The 20,924-nt window shown below is 40.3% G+C and overlaps 1 protein-coding gene across 5 annotated transcripts in view; it reads left to right on the top strand.

Moving 5' to 3' along the window:
• The window catches only part of LOC132568251 (E3 ubiquitin-protein ligase HERC2), a 130,742-nt gene that overhangs the window by 95,829 nt on the left and 13,989 nt on the right, over window positions 1-20,924 (top strand). For all 5 annotated transcript variants that reach the window (XM_060233872.1, XM_060233876.1, XM_060233875.1 and 2 more), the window contains 15 exons: window positions 231-338; window positions 1,885-2,016; window positions 2,910-3,068; window positions 3,169-3,287; window positions 3,878-4,003; window positions 4,668-4,823; window positions 6,036-6,151; window positions 6,287-6,485; window positions 8,735-8,949; window positions 9,894-10,071; window positions 11,079-11,240; window positions 14,057-14,148; window positions 15,408-15,547; window positions 18,284-18,471; window positions 20,055-20,252. In XM_060233872.1, the coding sequence (XP_060089855.1) occupies window positions 231-338; window positions 1,885-2,016; window positions 2,910-3,068; window positions 3,169-3,287; window positions 3,878-4,003; window positions 4,668-4,823; window positions 6,036-6,151; window positions 6,287-6,485; window positions 8,735-8,949; window positions 9,894-10,071; window positions 11,079-11,240; window positions 14,057-14,148; window positions 15,408-15,547; window positions 18,284-18,471; window positions 20,055-20,252 (2,288 nt within the window). The remainder of the gene's footprint in view (window positions 1-230; window positions 339-1,884; window positions 2,017-2,909; window positions 3,069-3,168; window positions 3,288-3,877; window positions 4,004-4,667; window positions 4,824-6,035; window positions 6,152-6,286; window positions 6,486-8,734; window positions 8,950-9,893; window positions 10,072-11,078; window positions 11,241-14,056; window positions 14,149-15,407; window positions 15,548-18,283; window positions 18,472-20,054; window positions 20,253-20,924) is intronic.

The following is a 20,924-nucleotide window of genomic DNA, read 5'->3' as shown; positions in this document are numbered from 1 at the left end:
TCCAGCATGTTTTTACTTGTAAAGCAGTGCACAAATCTATAAATGCATTGATGCCTTCACCATATAAGATTGTCAGTTATCCTGCTAGAAAAGACTGAATAATTATGTGTGTTCAGCACCAAATACATGATTAAAATCAAAAGAACGTGCCTTGTTGAGTTTTACGAAGCGCTCTGGGGCTGATTTATTTTGAATATCAAACTACTATTTCTGTGGTTTTTAATCTTTAGGTGCTGAAGGACTCAGGGTAGAATTTGATCGGCAGTGTTCGACAGAACGACGCCATGACCCGCTTACCGTCATGGATGGTGTCAACAGGATAGTTTCAGTCAGATCTGGTAATGAGACCACATGTCAAAGCATTTCATTATGTATTCAATATTATTAGTCATGGACAAAAAGTGTGTAAGATCTGTTTTGTAGACTAATTTGAGGAAAACAGATGGAAAACAAATGTAAAATTAACAGTATGACAGATCAGTAATCATAATTTTAATTAACTAGCATCAAATTGATAGTTTTAAAGTAATGAAGTCAGACATATCATTTCATTGGGTATAGATAAAACCTTTTTACATATGTCACTACTTTATCAGCTACTTTGTCCAGTCTTTGGCATGCATACTGCTACCTTTAATTTGAAATTAATCATTTAGCACTTTCATTGTGCTTGCTTATCCAAAACTCATGTTTTAATATAGTTGTGAAATAGGACAACCGTTTGGATAAAGAGATCAGCTACTAGGTTTTCTAATACTGTTTCCTCTTTTTTTCTGTGTGTCTCAGAAGCAAGATCTAATACCACTTATTTTCTGCTTGCTTTAATCAATGTTCTGTTGAGGTAATAAAGCAACTAGTATCAAAGTCATGTTGTTTTGTATTTAAAGAAAGCACAATAAAAGGAGAAGGTGTTTTTGTTTATACAAGAAGAAATCATGGATGTCTGTGGATCTCCTACTCCTCTCATGAAGCCGCTCTGTCTCTTTTCATGTGATTCCATCAACCCCTCCACCCTCAAGAGTGACTTTTTAACAGGAACAAGAGAGTGGGAAGGTCAAGTTGTATAAGCCAAGCTCATCATTGAGAGCCAGTTTGGTATGGTGGTTAAGTGCGCAGAGTCTTATCTGGGAGAACTGTGTTTGATTCCCCACTCCTCCACTTGCACCTGCTGGAATGGCCTTGGGAGAGCCATAGCTCTCGCAAGAGTTGTCCTTGAAAGGGCAGCTTCTGTGAGAGCTCTCTCAGCCCCACCCACCTCACAGGGTGTCTGTTGTGGAGGAAGAAGATAAAAGAGATTGTAAGCCGCTCTGAGACTCTGATTCATAGAGAAGGGTGAGGTATAAATCTGCGGTCCTCTGTGGTGTTCTCCATCTCACTTTTGTTGGTACATATCAGGTTTTATGTATGACTTGTATAGTCATCGTGAAGTTGAAAACATAATATTGCCCATTACATCCCCTGCGTTCCCTTCAGTCATCCTCTAGGGGCCTCTTGCAGGTGCCTGGCCCCAGGACGGCTCAGTTAGCTGACACCAGGGAAAGGGCCTTCTCAGTTACAGCCCCTACCCTGTGAAATGCGCTCTTGGATGACAACTGTGGCCTGCCGGACTTGCTGTTTTCCACAGGGCATGCAAGGCCAAATTGTTTAGATTGGTCTTTGGAGGGTAACCACATGTTTGGCCTGCTTTTATTAGTGGTGTGGTGATAGCCACATGTTAATATTTTATATTGCTTTTTATATTGTTTTTACCTTATTGGTTTTAATGTTGTTCGTTGTCACAAGACTAAAAAAAATCAAATCCATCAATAAATTAATGTACATGGTACTTTATAGGGTACCAAAGAGATTGCAATCTAAATTGTGTATCTCATCCCAATCTTACAGGTCGTGAATGGTCTGATTGGTCTAGTGAACTGCGTATTCCAGGTGATGAATTAAAATGGAAGTTTATCAGTGATGGTTCTGTAAATGGATGGGGTTGGCGTTTCACTGTTTATCCTATCATGCCAGCTGCAGGTAAGTGCTATATTTGGCTTCAGGACTGATTCGTTTATTCAGCATTAACAAATATCTTTTACCCGAGCCTTGTTTTCAGAATAAGTTGTGCAAGCACTGTGAGAACTGGGGAAATAAGAGCTTGAATGCATCAGTGTTAGAGAACAGTTCCCATAATAAGTAGAACTACAGTGAGATTCCCCCCCACCCCGGCCCCGTTTTGATGACAGTCATATTCATGGGCTGCGAAGTGTATCACTGGAAGAGCCAAGACAAAGAAACCTTCAAGTGACCTAGTTATTATTTGATAATGGTAATTGTTACCGGAATAGCAACAGTCATATTAATCTAAACCAAATACAAATGCTTTATTCAGTAGATGCAATTAGAAATATCTGAGGAAGATCTCTTTGTGCTTACTGGAGCTACTATTGCCATTTTCCCTTTCTATGGAATATTAAATTGTGTTCAGTTCTGAAAGGTGGATGAGGTGAAGGAAGGTAACACTGTTCTTTTCATATACATAAAGGGTTTTGTGATATACAAATTCTGCAGATCAGATTTTTGTAGCTGAGGTTTCCTTTTGTGAATGTCCTCTGATAGTGTCCCTGTACATAAAATGCACTCTTGCCTTGTTACCTAGCCCCTGCCTTGTCAATATTGTCAGTATTTTTTGTCTTGCCTTTGTGAACTGTGTCAGTTTTGAGGCTCATATATGTGAAAGCAAAGAGATTAGCTGGCATCATCATCTCAGGATAAAGCACTCAAGCTATGCCTTGATTTTCGTTGTGTGTATTTAGATTTTTACTTTTTCCCTTCCCAGTGGCTCAGGATGAGTTACCATTAGTACTAGTTTGTTTCTCTTAACAGATATTAGAAGAATAATTGTTCATCTTATTATTTTCTGCCCACAGGGCCAAAAGACCTTCTTTCAGATCGCTGTATTCTTTCTTGTCCCTCAATGGATTTAGTAACATGTCTGCTGGATTTCCGTTTGAATTTTGCTTCTAACAGGAGCATAGTTCCCCGCTTGGCAGCTTCCCTGGCAGCATGTGCTCAGCTGAGTGCTCTAGGTACGTGCCAAGTCTTTGTGGAGAAGTTTCTGACCATTTATTTTAAAACATTTATTTAAGGCTAATTGTGTTTCTTTTTTCTTCCTGTGCATTTTTTTAGCTGCTGGCCACAGGATGTGGGCCTTACAGAGACTACGTAAACTGCTAACTACAGAGTTTGGCCAGTCTATTAACATTAACCGAATACTGGGAGATAATGACAGTGAAACACGAACTGTGGTAAGTTCAGACCTTCCAATGGACTGCTGAGGCTTCTGTAGCATTACTTAAATTGTTACTGGTTAAATCATTTTAGTCTTCCTATGCTAACCAGTCACATAATGTCATACATATCTTAAGGCTTTTTCAAGTCCTTGAATTGCATAATGTTTTGCTTCAAGAAATGCCATGTCATATGGATTTTTGATTGATGAACTTCATGTAGGTAACTAGCTTGTAGTCAGATTTTAGTTTTACTAAGGATGGCATGAGTATTTTTTTTCTGTACTACCATAAATTGTACTGTGTGAAGAAACAGGAAATAAACCAATCTGGAGTTATCTGTAGTATTTAGGTGGTATTAGATAATTTACCAAGCACTTCTGGTTTCCATGGTTATATTGGTGAAATGTATTATTTTCTGTATGCAGTGTAGTTTGCCAGTTAAACTAACACCTACTGGTTTCCATGGTTATATTGATGAAATGTATTATTCTCTGAATGCAGTGTAGTTTGCCAGTTAAATTACTACCTATTGATTGCAAAGTGCAAACATTATCAGGAACCATTTAGGAGCTATTAAAGATTTTTTCCCCCGAATACTTTTTCAGAGTTTCACAGGCAGCGCTTTAGCTGCTCTGGTTAAAGGCCTTCCTGAAGCTTTGCAGAGGCAATTTGATTATGAAGATCCCATTGTCAGAGGTGGCAAGCAGCTGCTCCACAGTCCTTTCTTTAAGGTAATATGATCAGAGATGCAAAAAGTTTTTGGAGTTTCGCGGCCAGAAATGGTGTGCACTTCATAATTCCTTACAAGAAGTTGGAGCCACAAACATGGAAAATTTTGTTTAGCACAGTCCTAAAAATATTGCGTGGGGTAGCCAGAGAGAGGGTAGGAGATAGGGAAGTGGTTTTATAGCAGATAAAGTAAGCTATAGGTCGAGGTTCTTAGCCTTTTTGAACTCATGGGCACCTTTAGAATTCTGACATAGCATGGTGGGTGCAGCAACAAAATGGCTGCTGCAGGAGGTAGAACCAGTCATAAAATGGCTGCCACAGCTTAACTTATGTCACACAGTGATTGTACTGTGGTGGCATCTACTGTAAAGCAACTTTCTAAACCCATACAACCAATAAAATCTCCAAGGACCAAGAAGAAACCTTGCTGAGCAAAAGTCCCACCTGGCCCTACCCACTTTCTAAAAACACTTGTTGGGTGCCAGTAAAGGTATTGGAGGGTGCCATGGTGTCCACAGACATCTCATTGGGAACCCTCACTGTAGGTTTATATTTTAAAATGAAATATTCATTTTAAAAGATTGACATTCAAGGGATAATTTTTAATCTTATTTCATGGTCCAGAAGAACCTTTGTGTTTTTGAATTATATTTCTTTTATCTGTAGGTTCTTGTAGCTCTTGCTTGTGATCTGGAACTGGATACTCTTCCCTGCTGTGCAGAGACACACAAATGGGCTTGGTTTAGAAGATACTGCATGGCCTCCAGGGTTGCTGTGGCCCTTGATAAAAGAACGCCATTGCCCCGACTCTTCCTTGATGAGGTACTGGAGAAATAGAGTACAACAATAACTGAATATGTAAATCTTAGTTTAAAAAAGAACTAAGCTGCAGCTTTCCTGGGAGATAGTCAAGCTTTACTCTCTTGAGACTTCTAAATAACACCTAGCCTTGCACTTGTAAAAGGTTATCCAAAAGAGTTATGTAAAGTATGAGAAAATTAAATATGTTGCTGGCCTCCAGTCAAAAACATTACCAGGACATAGCTTGAGCCTTTCCTGCTGTGACAGCCCTTCTCACTCAACCACACTCCAGATCTCTCTCTTGCAGGTTCAGAGTTATAGGTAGGTTAGCCAGTCATGTGTTGCTACCTTTTTTGCCTCTTTTAAAATATATAGAAAGCCATGACCATTTCACATCCCTAGTCTTGGTCTCTCACTCACAGAGACATCACGTGACAGGGGAGCCTAACCCTCTTTAATAATTGCCCCTTACCAGGGGTGGAAGTCTAGCAGGAGCTCCTTTGCATATTAGGCCACACACCCTTGATGTAGCCCATCCTCCAAGAGCTTACAGTAGGCCCTGTACGAAGAACTCTGTCAGTTTTTGGAAGATTGGCTTCATCAGGGGTGTGTGGCCTAATATGCAAAGGAGCTCCTGCTAGAATTCCACCCCTGCCCCTTACTTAGACACTGCACAGAGCTATTGGGGTTGGCAATTCAAACATTGTTTCATTCACATGCTATCACCATTTATATCCTAAAATGTACACAAACTGATACCTTTGCTTTCCTTTCTTTCCCACAGAGTTAAATAAATAAGGAGTTAACTTTTATTTATGGCTTGAATATAACACTCAAGAAAGTTAGCTAAAGGTTACAAAATTTCTTTTGAATTGAATTTTTGAACTGTTTCCCTATTCTAGCATTTGAGATTATTTGTTACAAACTGATCATTTTCATTCAGCTTTAAGCTGTGCTTTTCCATAGTTTTGCTCAGCTAGACTCACTCTCAATTCCATTAACGGCTGTTTTCAACTGTCTCCCTCACCAGCATCCTGTCAGTTCCCATTGGCCACTCTTAGGGAGAAACAAAACCTAACTGACATGTGACACTCCCATATGTGGTCTGGTTACCATTTTCTACATCATTCATTACTGCTCCAGCAGTCAAACAAAATGCAACAAATGGAGCAAGTTATACTGTGCTTTGTTTTACTAGCAGTGAGTTGTAGTGTGGTTTTATTTGTATTGTAGGTGGCCAAGAAAATTCGAGAATTAATGGCAGATAATGAGAACATGAATGTTCTGCATGAAAGTCATGATGTTTTTAAGAGAGAACAGGATGAACAACTTGTGCAGTGGATGAACAGGTAATTTTGGGGGGCTAGAAAGAACTACAGGTTTGAAGGGCTTATGAAATGTTCATTGGCAGTTCACTGGAGTATGCCACAAGGTTGAGGATGTCATGAATTTTGTTGCTATGCCACCTGTGGTTGTCTCAACAGGCGACCTGATGACTGGACTCTTTCTGCTGGGGGTAGTGGAACTATTTATGGTTGGGGCCATAATCATCGAGGACAGCTTGGAGGCATTGAAGGAGCAAAGGTCAAAGTTCCAACTCCCTGTGAAGCCCTTGCCACACTTAGACCAGTTCAGTTAATTGGTGGTGAGCAGACCCTTTTTGCAGTGACTGCTGATGGAAAGGTAAGGATATTTAACATGTTCAAGTAGCAAACAAAACCTGACATGGTCTATGAAAGGAAGATTTTGGTCTTTTAAATCTAAAATGGTTTTTAAAGACAAGGTTATTCATGTGGCAAGATTTTCTCTGTTGCAAGAATTCTGTAGCTGTTGTATTGGGGATATATCACCGTGACATACCATACACAGCACCTGGGATTTGCTTATTTTTATTAACAGCCCTTGAAACTATTCTGTTGATGTGCACCCTAAGGTGTCCTATAAAAAGATCTCAGCACCACTTATATAGTTATCAGTATGAATAAATCCAGAGACTGGGACCATCAACAGACAAGACAGAGCTTTCTGCAAACCTGAGAAAAGCCGCAGGTTTGCAGAAAAATCTAAAATCTTAAAAAAACACCCCAAAACATAGAGAGACCCCCCCCAAATAATAGAAATAGCTCTTGTAGCTTTAAGAAATGTCCTCAGTTAGGCAGATGAGAAGGAACAGTGTGCTGCCAGGAAGAGGAAAAGAGGAACTAGTGTGGGAAGGTGCACATACTGGTGAGATTGCTCCCATGCAAGTCTTTGGTTCTTCACTGTGCAACTTGGCCTATCTCAGCAGCTGGCACTACCAACTAGTTTTCTCAGAAGAGGCTGTCCAAGGATGGCAAGGAGGGAAAGCTGATGACAGGAAGGAAAGGAGATAAAGATAGATTGGCTTGTCGGTGGGAAGGAAAAAAGGAATCAGGAAAAAGGGGAGAGGCCAGGGGTCGTTTTGTAGAAAAATAGGAGGTGGAGCTCATCCAGGAATTGTTATGCAGCTGCACCTACTATTCAGTGAACTAGGTGGGGAGGAGGAGGGGGAACCTTCAGAAAGGTTCAGGAGCTATGCTCCTATGAGCTCCTGCTGAATCCAAGGTCATGGGAACTTTCAGGGAAGCAAAAGAGGAAACAGTGTGTGGGGGAGGGGAATAAAAAGTCCTTGAATGTTCTTGTGGGGCCTCCACTTCTATAATAGTTGCTTAATTCTGATGTTCAAATTATATGTGCTATTTGACTGTTCAGACCTTATGTGACGTCAGAGAGCTAAGCTAGCGGTTGTCTTGGGGGCTGTAAAACCTCCAACTTCCAATCCTGTTAGTGACATTAGAGACTGACCATCCTGTGGGGACTATCGATGCTGTTCATGGCTTCTGCACCTGTTAGTGGTGATATATGAGACTATGCTAATAATTTCATTCTGTTAGAATTGCTTGTTGTTGAAGATTTTCTGCTCATACTACATACATCTAACAACATGGGACCTAGCTCACCATATAAATTTATGCCACAGTACATTTATTGGTCTTTAAATATGCCATGAAACATTTCGGCTGGGTTCAGACATAATGAAAACTCATAATTTAATTAAACTAACCACAGTCAGTGTGACTATCTGAATGTTATTTTAGGGCAGGGATCCCCAACCTTTTTGAACCCACAGGTACCTTTGGAATACTGACACAAGGTGGTAGGTGCAACCATAATATGGCTGCTGTTGGAGGTAGAGCCCACCACAGCATGGCTGCCATAGGAGTAGGAGCCACACTCACTGAGAGGAAGACCAAGGGTAGGCAAAAAGAGGGGTAAAGAGGAGTAAGAGAGAATAAAACTGATGTTGTGATGGTAGCTCCCATTAGTTTAATCTGCAAAGCCAATCAAATCTCCAGTGGCTAGTCAGAAGCACTGTTGGGCAAGAACCGCACATATCCCTACCTACTTTCCAAAAATGCTTGGTGGGCATCAGGAAAGAAGTTAGTGGGCCCCTGATTTCGGATCTGTCAAACCAGGATCTGAAAACATAAAGTCAATTTATTTAATAGCAGATGGTCTTAATTATGGTTTAGGGATATGGCCATCTTGGTATACTTTGGCATCACTCTCATTTAGTTCCCAAGGCACTGATTCATGTGGCCAGAACAAAGGTGACAAAGCCTTCCTTTGTCCAAGCAAATCAGAATTTAAGTGTCCATAAAATGAATCCTGGTTTCCGGAACAAACCATCGTTCAATGTATGCTTATCCATTATGTCTGAACCAAACCTGTGTGGTTTCAGCCTGGAGTATGTCGAAGACGAGGTAAAGGCTGAGAGGTTCTGAGTGACACTGATTCTATTGCTGTCATGGCTGTCGTTTTCCTGTTGTCTGTTAGTTCTGGTCTATGTTGAATATTTTATATTATTCTGCTTGAATGTCTGACAGTTACTGGAGCTTCCTTGTTCTCTTTAGTTGTATGCCACTGGATACGGTGCAGGTGGAAGGCTTGGAATTGGAGGGACAGAGTCTGTTTCTACTCCAACATTATTAGAATCCATACAACATGTCTTTATAAAGAAAGTTGCTGTGAATTCTGGAGGAAAGCACTGCCTGGCACTGTCTTCAGAAGGAGAAGTCTATTCCTGGGGTGAGGCAGAAGATGGCAAACTAGGTCACGGGAACAGAAGGTAATTAAAAAAACACTTTTAAATAGAGAATATATTATATTTGTATTAGCATGTGAGGATCTAGAAACTCTAAAAACAAAATAACTGGCTTATTTAACAGATCGCAAGGTGGATACATCAAAGATAAAGTTTTAATATTTACATCAGTATTGCTGGTAATCTCATGACAGCCCAGTTGACTATCGTGAGTACGCTGCCAGTCATATTGTACTGGGATAACAGACTTGCCCCCTCCCTTCTCCTTTTGTCAGACTTCATCCACAGTACATAGCATAGTGGTGACGTACCCCTTCGCGGGCAAAGCTGCATCTAGAACTTTTGATGGATGTTAATTGGGCTCCTGCCTGCTCTGCCATGCCACTTCACAGATTTGGGGATGGAGCAAAATACTGAACTAACTAGCTGATAAAATGTTTGTTAGGGCTGTATTGCATGAGGTTTTAAAGTTGTGGTTTAAAGGGTCCTATTGGCTTTAGCTGTAGTTGTGTGGTGCAGAGTATAGTCCTGTGGCACAGAGTATAGCCCTGTGGTGCAGAGTGGTAAAGCTGCAGTACTGCAGTCCAAACTCTCTGCTCACAACCTGAGTTCAGTCCCGGTGGAAGCTGGGTTCAGGTAGCCGGCTCAAGGTTGACTCAGCCTTCCATCCTTCTGAGGTTGGTAAAATGAGTATCCAGCTTGCTGGGGGGGGGGGGGGGGGAAGTGTAGATGAATGGGAAAGGCAATGGCAAACTACTCCATTAAAAAGTCTGCTATGAACATGTCATGATGTGACGTCACCTCAGATTAGGAAACGACTGGTGCTTGCACAGGGGACTAACTTTACCTTTACGGGCTTTAGCTGCAAAATAAACGTTTGCAATACATTTACTAAGACACGTTATTTAAATAGACCAGGGGAGGATCAAAATTATTTTTCCACTTTTCTTTAAAATTGTTCTTTTTAGCCCCTGTGATCGTCCTCGTGTTATTGAATCTTTGAGAGGCATAGAAATTGTAGACATCGCAGCTGGTGGAGCACACAGTGCCTGTATTACTGCTGCAGGGGATCTTTACACGTGGGGCAAGGGAAGATATGGACGCCTTGGCCATGGGGACAGTGAAGATCAGCTAAAACCAAAACTGGTAAGGTGGTCTTTGAGTTAGTAATGTGCCTCACTTGTCTTTTTAATAGGTGCAGGATAATACCACTTTGAGATTTGGAAAAATATGGGTTGACTCCTGTAATGTTCTCCCACTAATTGGAGAACCTTGCCCCATTAGATGAGGAGGGGGAGCTCACTTGCTTACTTAACAAAATGGAATTGTAGGATAGAACCCCATCTCATTGAAATGAATTGCAGTGACAAACAAGAAAAATTGTTCTGCTTTATTTTTTTTGTTTTTGTTTCAGTGGTGTTTTTGTCTTGCAGACATTTGTAATAAATCACTATTGTCAGTTTGCTCCGGACTATAAACATTTGTGATGCAGCAATTAATTTCATTTAAATGCAAGACTCATGCCTGTATGTATGTTATGATAAGCAGGAGCAGGAATCCTTACGTATTCACTGGGAATGTGAATACCTTTCAGAAACAGAGAGCTCATTTTTTAATTTTTTGGTAGATAGCTGCATCTTAAGCTAACAAGAACATAAGAGAAGCCATGTTGGATCAGGCCAATGGCCCATCCAGTCCAACATTCTGTGTCACACAGTGGCCAAATATATATATAATTTTCATGTATTAGTCCTCGTAGTTTAATTTTATAATAAGCAAGTGCTAAAGTGTTGTTTGGATTCTGAGTTGAATCCAAAGGTTGCTTTGTTTTTTGTCAACAAAGTTGCAGTCCCCCCTCGCCCTGACCCCCATGATATTCCTGACCATATAAGTTCCCTAGAGAAGCACATAGAGTTTTAGAAAGGTGTTGTTAGTTACAGTGCCTTCTTTCAGTTTTACAAAATGCAAGAAGATATGTTTTGGTCCAGAAATTCAGTGGTGATGCTTATTATTCTTAGCATAAGTTAAACTGAAAGAATAGTGTCACAAGTTTTGCCCAGCGATAAGAGGATCTGCATACATTTGTGAGCTTCCTACTTACCTTTTTAAAGCTAATGTAACTGATTTACAGACAGGCTGTGTCTGTTCTTCAGGTGGAAGCACTCCAGGGCTACCGTGTGATTGACATAGCTTGTGGCAGTGGAGATGCGCAAACACTCTGCTTGACAGACGATGATACAGTCTGGTCATGGGGTGATGGAGACTATGGAAAACTTGGAAGAGGAGGCAGTGATGGCTGTAAAGTGCCAATGAAGGTATTGAGGTTTCTAATTCTCTTGTATTAAATCTATGCATGTCTGACAAACAGAGAATCAGCATCTTGTAAATGTAGAATTAGTTCCAAAGTAACATGAGCTTTACTTTGATTTTGGATCAGAACTTCCCTGAATTCTTATAGCTCCTGTTTCAGCTCACTTCACTGAAATGTGGTCTCAAAGTGTCCGGCAGAAGTGTGGGTATGGTATAGGGACTTGTAATGGGAGGGTAAATCAGTGAAAATGTCTCCCCCTCTCATTGGCAGAAATATCCTCCTGCCAATGGATTCAGCTTGTGCAATTCTCAAATTTTGAGTGTGGTGGGGGTGTTGATTTTTTTTAATGTTCGGCATTAGATGGCCAAGTAAGGGTAATGATGATTGCCATTGTTTTGAATTAGAATTAACATGGCAAAGAAGATGTTTCCTTATTGAGCATTTTTAAATTAAAAACTTCAGAGGTTTTTTATATGGGTGTTTGAGTAAACTGTTGTGCTCCTAAGAACCACAAGTAATCAACTGGTTGATATCTTGCTTTGCAAAGGGAGATTCTGCCTCACCAACCTTTTGGAGTTGTTGAGAAGGTTTGCATTTTATGAGGGTGATCTGGTAGACGTTATATACTTGGACTTCCAAAAAACTTTTGAAAAGATACCTGCCCAAAGACTCCTCTCATTTCAGCAGTCTTCCCCTTATAAAGTAGAAATTGGTTAAACAATGAAGCAGAGAGTAGGAATAAATGGAGAGTTCTTAAGGATCACTCTTGAGAGTGATGCTATTTAACCTGTTCATAAGTGAACTGGAAATGGGGGTGAGCAGTGTAGTGGCCATGTTTGTGGGTGATACCAAATTGTTCAGGATGGTAAAAACCAAAAATGGAAGAGCTCCAGGAGGATCTCTCTAAACTGGGTGAATGGGAAATAGTATTGCAAATGCAGTTCAATGTAGTCAAATATAAAGTGATAAACAAGAAATCCTAAGTCCAAATAAATCCTGATGGGATCTCAACTGACTAAAATGTTGTGGATAGTGTGATGAAAATATTGACTTCGTGCATGGCAGCGATGAAGAAGGCAAACTTCCATTCCAGTCAAAAAAACTCAGGTGCCATCAGGAGGTCCGTCAGTGAGGTCAGGATACTAGAAGCCCTCCCACTGTTGCCCCTCCCAAGCACCAAGAATACAGAGCATCACTGCCCCAGACAGAGAGTTCCAACAATATTCTGTGGCTAATAGCCACTGATGGACCTCTGCTCCATATGTTTATCCAATCCTCTCTTGAAGCTGGCTATGCTTGTCGCAGCCACCATCTCCTGTGGCAGTGAATTCCATGAGTTAATCACCCTTTGGGTGAAGAAGTACTTCCTTTTATCCATTCTAACCCAACTGCTCAGCAATTTCATTGAGTGCCCACAAGTTCTTGTATTGTGAGAAAAGGAGAAAAGTACTTCTTTTCCTGCCTTCTCTATCCCATGCATAATCCTGTAAGCCTCTATCATGTCACCCCTCTGTCAATGTTTCTCCCAGTGATGTTGATTGACTATGGGTTCAGAACTGTGTAATTAAGTTGTGGAATACGCTCCAGTAGACATGGTGATGGCCACAAACATAGATAGACTTGAAGCGGGATTAGACAGATCAATGGAGGCAGTAAACCTCTGGATACCAGTGCTAGGAGGCACATCAGAGGAAGGCTGTGGCCCTATTTAGCCCTGTGAGGTGACTTGTTAGCTCCTTGTGAAACAGGAAGCTGGACCAGATGGACCACTGGTTTGATCTAGAAGGAAAGACTCATCACAGATCTAAAATTAGTAAGTGTCTGTTGGCACCAATATTGACACACAGCTTTCAGTCAGAATTGTTTATATCACAGTGTCATCATGTTTGTTTAGCTCTAATTTCTGAAGCAGAACACATGGTATATGTCTAAACTGAAAAAGGCAAATTTAATATTCATTTCTTCAAGTTTGCCTCTTCAATTTCTTTCCCGTTTCTTAAACAGTACGCATGGGATAAACTTAAGCAGTGTTTGCTGTCCTTTCCATCACAGAAGTGTCTGTATTGCAGTCTGTTCTTATTTGAATAATTTCTAAGTGACAGATTCATTTTGATCCTATTAGAAGATGATGTGGAATGTTATAAGGCTGAAATGATTTGATTGTTCTGAGAGACTGTTTTATCCATCATCCTTTGTATTTAGATTTTTTTTAAAAAAAACCTCTTCATCTCTCCCCTCAAAAACTTAAAAACCAGAATGTCAAAATCTTCTAGATAGAATATAAAAAACGTTGAAGTCTTTGAAGACAAAAGCAAAAAAACCCTCTCCCCTTTCCATATTTTGGATTCTTTCTTCTTGATATTATCTCTTCTACTTCTGCAGAGTCAAATATATCCTTGTAGTTTTAAATCTCCAAGATACCATACCACATGTTATTACTTCTGACTTCTTGTGAGATTCACAACATGGCTATCACCTCCTTGCTTAGAAATCGCTTTGGTGAAAGAGCACTGGAGGTGCCTTTCCAGAAGTTGCTTTCATTGTCTCCTGTTTATTTTTCTGAGGGTGCATAAATATTGATTTTATAGGTCATATCCTCTTTAAAAAGAGATTACCGTAAGTAAATTGATATTATATGTAAACAGTAAGAGATCAGTTTATTTTAAATAACTTCTCTAAGCTGCACTGAAAATGAGTTTTGGTCAATTTTAAAAGTCTGATTAGATTGTAAGCTAGTTTTTATTTTAAGATATAAATCTATATACTGCAAAGGTCTGGAGTTGTCTTCTTTTTTGAGTTATGCTCAAATTGTCTTTCTAGATTGATTCTCTCACAGGAGTTGGTGTAGTTAAAGTAGAGTGTGGCTCTCAGTTTTCTGTGGCCCTTACCAAATCGGGAGCTGTGTATACCTGGTAAGGACATTTGCTGTTGATTGCAAACATATTCTCATTTTAAAATATTAAAGTATCTTCTTTTTACAAAGTTCATAATTGGGTTTTTTTTTTGATTTGAATGTAATAACCTGCTTTGAGAATATTTTATGGAGTGAGCAGGGATACTTAGATCTAGAGTCTGGAGTTCTGAGCAGGCAAGACAGATCTTTCTACAAACCTGAAAATAGCCCAAAGTTATCAGAAAAATCTGAAATCTAAAAAAAAAAAACCCATTGAGTTTTTAAATACAAGGTAATAGAAGCAGCACCTGTAGCTCAGTGGTGGTTGCTGGAGAAGGGGCAGCACTCCTTTGCCTTTGAGGGGAGGAGCAATCAGCAACAGGCTTGACAGCAACCACTAGTTGACTTGCATAACTCATCCAGGCCCAGCTGCTTCCTGCTGTTCAGAAGCTGCCCACTGCATGAAAGCCAGCATGGTGTAGTGTGTCAGGCTAGGGTCTAGGAGACTCAGATTCTAATACTCTGCCACTAAAGCCTCCTGAGTGACTTTGGGCCTGTTTGATATTGTCACCTTAATTTACCTCACAGATGAGGAGAGAAGAATGATATAAGCTGCTTAGGGCCCCCATTGTGGAGAAAGGTGTGGTATAAATGAAGTAAATAAATATACCTGAAGATGAGGGACAGATAACAGGATGGAAAGGAGTGAGGGAAGCTGAGTAAAGGGCCAAGAATATGGGGGTTGCTAGGGGGAGAGTAAGGGGAAATAGTTTGGGGGGGGGTACAGAGGAAAATGAGGTACCCTTCCAAATTTTGGGTTTCTAGCTATGAAACTAGGCCCAGTCTAGGAGACAGCACTGCACAATTGGGCCACAATTTTCCTGGGTAGAGACTATTCTGGAGAGAGAAGGAGGAACAGTTGAAGACAGGAGTGCAGACAAAAGTGGGTTGGCTCGTGGGGTTAGGAAGGAGAAGAAGCAGGAAAAGGGGAGAGGCTACTGGGGCTTGCAGGGAAGGGAAAGAGTGTGGGGAGGCAAAAATTATATGCCACTGCAAGTTGTTGTAAGGCTACTGCTTGTTGTAATTTAATGCGAGGCATTACATTAGTAGAACTCATATTTGTAATAGAAACTAAGAGGCACGGTGTGGTTACCCTTTTCTAATATTTGATGTTTAAATATATGGAGTGAATGCTTATAAAAAGTTAGAATTGTAAAAATTAAAAATTGTCTATCAATTAATGAAAACAAAACAATAATGTTTGTGTATTAAATGCAGGGGCAAAGGAGATTACCATCGACTAGGCCATGGATCTGATGATCATGTTAGGAGACCACGACAAGTCCAGGGATTGCAAGGAAAGAAAGTCATTGCCATTGCAACTGGCTCTTTACATTGTGTATGTTGCACTGAAGATGGTATGTAGCATAACTATTGTCCTCCCCTCTCCCAGTATTTAAATCTTTAAAGTGGGTATTTTGATGTGGTAATGGAACAAAGGAAAGGAAAAGGAATTGGAGTTAATTGGACTAAAAATGTATAGAGAGTAGTCATGCTTTATTTCAGACACTGGGCCAAAACATTTCTGGACACCCAGGCTTTTAATTGAGGAGTTGATTTAAAAAAAACAAAAAACAACTACTCTAGCTAGCCTGTAAACTGTTGTTTTAAGCTGCTTGTGGTCTGTTCCTATGTGTTATATTTTTATGCTGGGCTGGTTTACATTTAATGCTGGTTTAGGTAATATCTTTTAATGTTTTTACTATTTTTATTTCATAATCTGCCTGGTGCAGGTTCCTGGAGGGACAGTATAAAAATGTCCTAAATAAATAATGTGGCTTTTCCATTGGTCAAGTACTAAGACATATTTGCATCAAGCCCTGAAACATTTCATACCTTAAAAAATATCATGTCAATGATTGTGAAAGGATTTTTCTAACAGCCCCCTTTAAGTGTGAAAATTTCAGAACTGGTGACTTAATAAAACCTTAAATGCTGATGTGTGCCACAAACAGATATTTCCTTCTATATATGCTGCTGTGAGTTCAATACAGTTGACACAACCTTATAAACCTTATAATTGTCTCTTATTATTTACTTCTTCCTCTTTGCTATTTTTTTCTTCCACATTTCTATGTACCTTTGTTAGACATGTAATCCTCTTTCCCTGGCTGTTTTTTCTGTTCTCCATTCAGTATTTTCTTGGCCACTTCTTTCTCTTTGCTTTTACATCCTTTTTAATGTGCTCCTTTCCCCCTTTTCAATGTTTTCCTCCCTAGGAGGTTAAATTGAATCAAGAATTTTGAGGCAGTGCTAGTGTTCACATCTCAAAAATATGAAGCAGTAATTACCGTGTTGACTTTGAGTTTATTCTATTTACATTTCTTCATTACTCAATCTTAAACTGCAACCATTCACTGGAAGGGAGGACTCCCAGATCAGAGGCCACAGTTGTTGGATAGGCTTGAATGAGCCATAGTATTTCTCAATTAAGTACTGGTTCAAAAGTGTGGAAGAGATCAGAATGCCCCAGTGAGACCAGGATCTCTTGTAGACTGTTGTATTCAGTTCTCCATCAGCGGAGGAAGATACCCTTGTATAGGTTGTGCCTCCTCTTCCTCTATGAATGAGGCATATGTAAATTTTTGGAAAGACTTCCGTTATCCTGAGGAGGTGCCTGCCCCTCCTGAGTCAATGCTGTGTCCAGTCTCTGGATGGATGAGATTCCATAGTTGTCACCTCATTTGGGAAGGGGAAACAGACAAAATTGCTGAAACACCTTAAGAAATTAGCAGCTCTCTCTTGCACATCCACTCACTAACGATGGCCCATACAAGGATACCTTCTAATCCACTGATTAATAAAAACCCTCATGGTAAGTCCATTGTTTTGATCTCCTCCCACTCAGCTGGCGAAGAATGTGCCTCTCTTATAAATATGGAGCTGTATTTGTAATGTAAAGAGGAAGAGTGCCTGTGAATGCCAGACACTGTAGGAAAACAGTAGAAGAGTGATGCTGCCATGGAGCCCTTTTGGTGCGTTCCTTGGAAACATCTGGTTGACTGTTGTTTGAACAGGATAGTGGACTGAACAGATCCTTTGTCTGATCAATAGACTTTGTATTGTTTTCTTATACTTTTGATGAGGGGAAGACAAGATACCATGCAGCAGATGGTATCAGTCTCCTGACTTGACTTAAAATAACAAAATAAAAAAGTTGGCTTTCAATCACCCTTTCCCTACATTCTTTCACCTGTTGGGGAGCAGAAAAGGGGGGAAGCAGCTGAGGAGAGCAATTATAAGCAAATGTTGAGGGGAAAGGTTAAGATGTTCCACTTCCCGTCATAGTTTCTGAACGGTGGTTTTCATTTTTGAAAAGTTGAGAATGTGATCTTAGGAACAGCTGTGTTTTTATTTCAGCCCCTCATGTTAGAAATATAATTGATATTTTTAACTACCTGGAGAGCTGTCCATTAGTAAGCTTCCATTGTATGGAACTAAGCCGTATCAATGCTAATCCTATTTCGTTGTGACTCTCTGGGTTGTTATGCTGTGCTTCCCATGTGGCACACCTGGAAAGTGGCTAATTTTAATGTAGTTGCCACAAAGTGTTTTGTTTGGTATTCTGCCTAGTATACTGTGGGTTAAGTGAGATGGCTTCAATAGCTGGAGTAAGGAGATAGATAGGATTTAGAGCAGATTTGCAAGTGAGGAATGCTGCTGAAGAAGTGGAATTGGAGGGGCTGTCTGTGTATGCACACATTGAAAGTCACTGAAACATCAATAAACCATGGCCCTTCTTTATTTGAAAAATTTCCTTGACAATTTCCTAAGTGGATACCATTAATATTGCTTCTCCTATTTCTTAGGGTCCCTAGTCTTTTCTTCCTGTTCCGGTATTCCCACTTGTTTGTTCTGCATGTAATGAGATATTAATGCATAGGGACTATGAAAATAAACACCTGCGAGTTTTTAGCCAGTTTTCTTTTAAATTCAACCAAACAAATTGCATTTTTCTTGTCGGCCTTTCCTACAGATAGTTACAGTTTGGAATGGTGTGTAATGCTTTGTATGATTCAGCATTCCAAAGCTGTATTTGTAATCGCCGTCTTTGACATCTTATCACTCTAATACAACCATTTTGGTTGATTTAGGTGAAGTGTACACTTGGGGCGATAACGATGAAGGTCAGCTTGGCGATGGTACAACTAATGCTATCCAAAGACCACGGCTGGTTGCAGCACTTCAGGGTAAAAAGATCAACAGAGTGGCCTGTGGCTCAGCACATACCTTAGCCTGGTCCACCAGTAAGCCTGCTAACGCAGGCAAGCTCCCAACCCAGGTAAAATGCTCTCTTTATGATCAGGGTTTTTTAAACTCATGGTTGGCAAAACATCCTGTTGAGTACATTTTAAAGTAATTGGCTGTGTAACATTATTGTTAGGGTTGTCCGGCTTCAGTACAATTTGTAGTTTTTCTTTATTCCAGGATCATTTATATGGGCAGTTCTCAGTATTGGGATGTTGACTGATCTAGGATCATCATCATCATAAAACTGATGACTGTTGGGATGACATCGTGATACCATGCGGCCATCAGATATGGTGATGTGACGAAGTGGGTGGGAGAGGAGGATCCAGGCAGGTAAACAGGGAGCTGAAGTGGTATAGTGTTTGAAGTATTGGGTTAGGAGCTGGGACAACTGGTTTGAATCCCCACTCTGCTGTTGGAAGCTTGCTGACTGACTCTGGCCCTAACCTACCTTACAGGGTTGTTACAGTGAAGATGAGGTGGAGGACGGGAAAACAGTGTGATAAATCTCTTTAGATCCCAGTCAAAAAATGGATAGCAATAAAAAATGAACATAAAATTTTTTTGCAGGTCTTGCTGAAAAGTCACAAAATACAGAGAATTTGTTCAAGCTGTATTTGCTGTGCCTTGCATTTAGTTCTCTGTGTGCAGATGCAAGCTGTAAAATCACAGAAATGCCTAGAAAGCTTTAGTGGTTAGTATAGTGAGAACTACTGTCCTTCTGGCTGTTGTTAAATTAAACTCTAATACGAGGATGCTCAAATTTTACTGCAAAAGGGAGAATTATCTTCATTATGAGATGGAAATTGGTGAGAATAGGTATAAGGAGATTGGTTTCTCTTCTTTCACTTTTCACTTCACTGGCTTCCAGTGATATACCGAGTCCGGTACAAAGTGCTGGTTGTTACCTTTAAAGCCCTATATGGCCTGGGACCTGCCTACCTGAAGGACCGTCTCTCCCCACATGTTCCCCAGAGAGCACTGAGGTCGGGAACACAAAACCTCCTCACTATCCCTGGGCCAAAAGAAGCCCGCTTGAAATCCACCAGAGAAAGGGCCTTCTCCATTATGGCCCCTACATGGTGGAACCAGCTGCCGGAGGAGGTGAGGGGCCTGCGGGACCTTGTTCAGTTCCGCAGGGCCTGTAAGACGACCCTCTTCCGGTTAGCCTACACCTAGCTAAGATGAGAACTCAATGTAGCTTACCAGACGTCTGTTTTATATGTAACTGGAATGTTTATTGGTTTTAAGGTTTTAACTGTTTTAAATATTTAATTGCCTATATATTTAAAAGTGTTTAATTTTATGTTGACCAATTTTTGGAAGCCGCCCTGAGCCACTTGTGGGAAGGGCGGGATATAAATCCTAAATAAATAAAAAAAATAAAAAAATTATCTAAAGTGGCATTGCTGTCCGGCTCTCTAGGCAATGTTGACAGAAGTCCTTATGGCACAACTAACTAGACTTCAGAAATCCTATATGTCTGTGTCATGTGTAAAGCTTTGTTAATACCAAACAACAAACATAGTAAACTGAATTCTGGTAATATCTTATATAGCAATTGCATATTAATGGTTAAGCACACCTTAAACCCAAATAATGTGATTGTTCTAGGTTCCTATGGAATACAATCATCTGCAAGAAATTCCTATAATTTCCTTGAGGAACAGGTTGCTGTTGCTGCACCACATCTCTGAACTCTTTTGCCCTTGCATTCCCATGTTTGATCTTGAAGGACGCCTTGATGAGACTGGCCAGGGTCCATCAGTGGGATTTGATACATTACGTGGAATTTTGATATCTCAAGGAAAGGTATCTGTCAGACTTTAGCATTCCACTAAAAATCACATGCTAAGAAACTTTTGTTTGTTGAAGTAACAGTGTGTGAAGCTCTCAAGAGAAAAAGTATTATGTATAAATCCTAGGGTTTTCTGCGTAAGCTCCTTGTTGTAGCGATGTGGACTCTGATAATAATTATTAATGAAATTCCACTAGCACACTTTTGCATTTCTGGTCTTTTTACATGATCCAGTCTACCAAGGTGATGTAAACATCCATCCAGTGGAACAGCAGGGATAATAGCCTACAAGAGGTGTCAGGGGCTGTGGGGAGATTCCTTTTTACCATCATCAGAACAGATGCAGCAGAAATGACCACTGATTCACTGGTGGAATTAATTCTGACACCATCACAAAAGAATGAGATAGTCAACCATTTTGTTCTTGCAAGGTGTCTTCTTTTATCAGCTGAAGAATAACTGATGCAGCTGCTCCCATCAGTGCCCCTCTGTGCTGGGTGATGCTACAGCAGTTACAATACAGTCTGCAATAAAACGAACCGGGAAAAGCCCTGCTAGGGCAAAAAGAAGGCAACCCTATGAAGGATCCGCTACTTCCTCATTTTCAGTGGCAAGGCAGGGAGGGAATATCTTTTTCTCAGTTTGTTGAGTAGTTGCCTGGTTGCTTGTGGTGAGAGGCAAAAATG

The sequence above is a fragment of the Heteronotia binoei genome, chromosome 3 (assembly GCF_032191835.1).
Source record: "Heteronotia binoei isolate CCM8104 ecotype False Entrance Well chromosome 3, APGP_CSIRO_Hbin_v1, whole genome shotgun sequence".
Lineage (NCBI taxonomy): Eukaryota > Metazoa > Chordata > Lepidosauria > Squamata > Gekkonidae > Heteronotia > Heteronotia binoei.
This window is presented reverse-complemented; position numbering and strand designations above follow the sequence as displayed.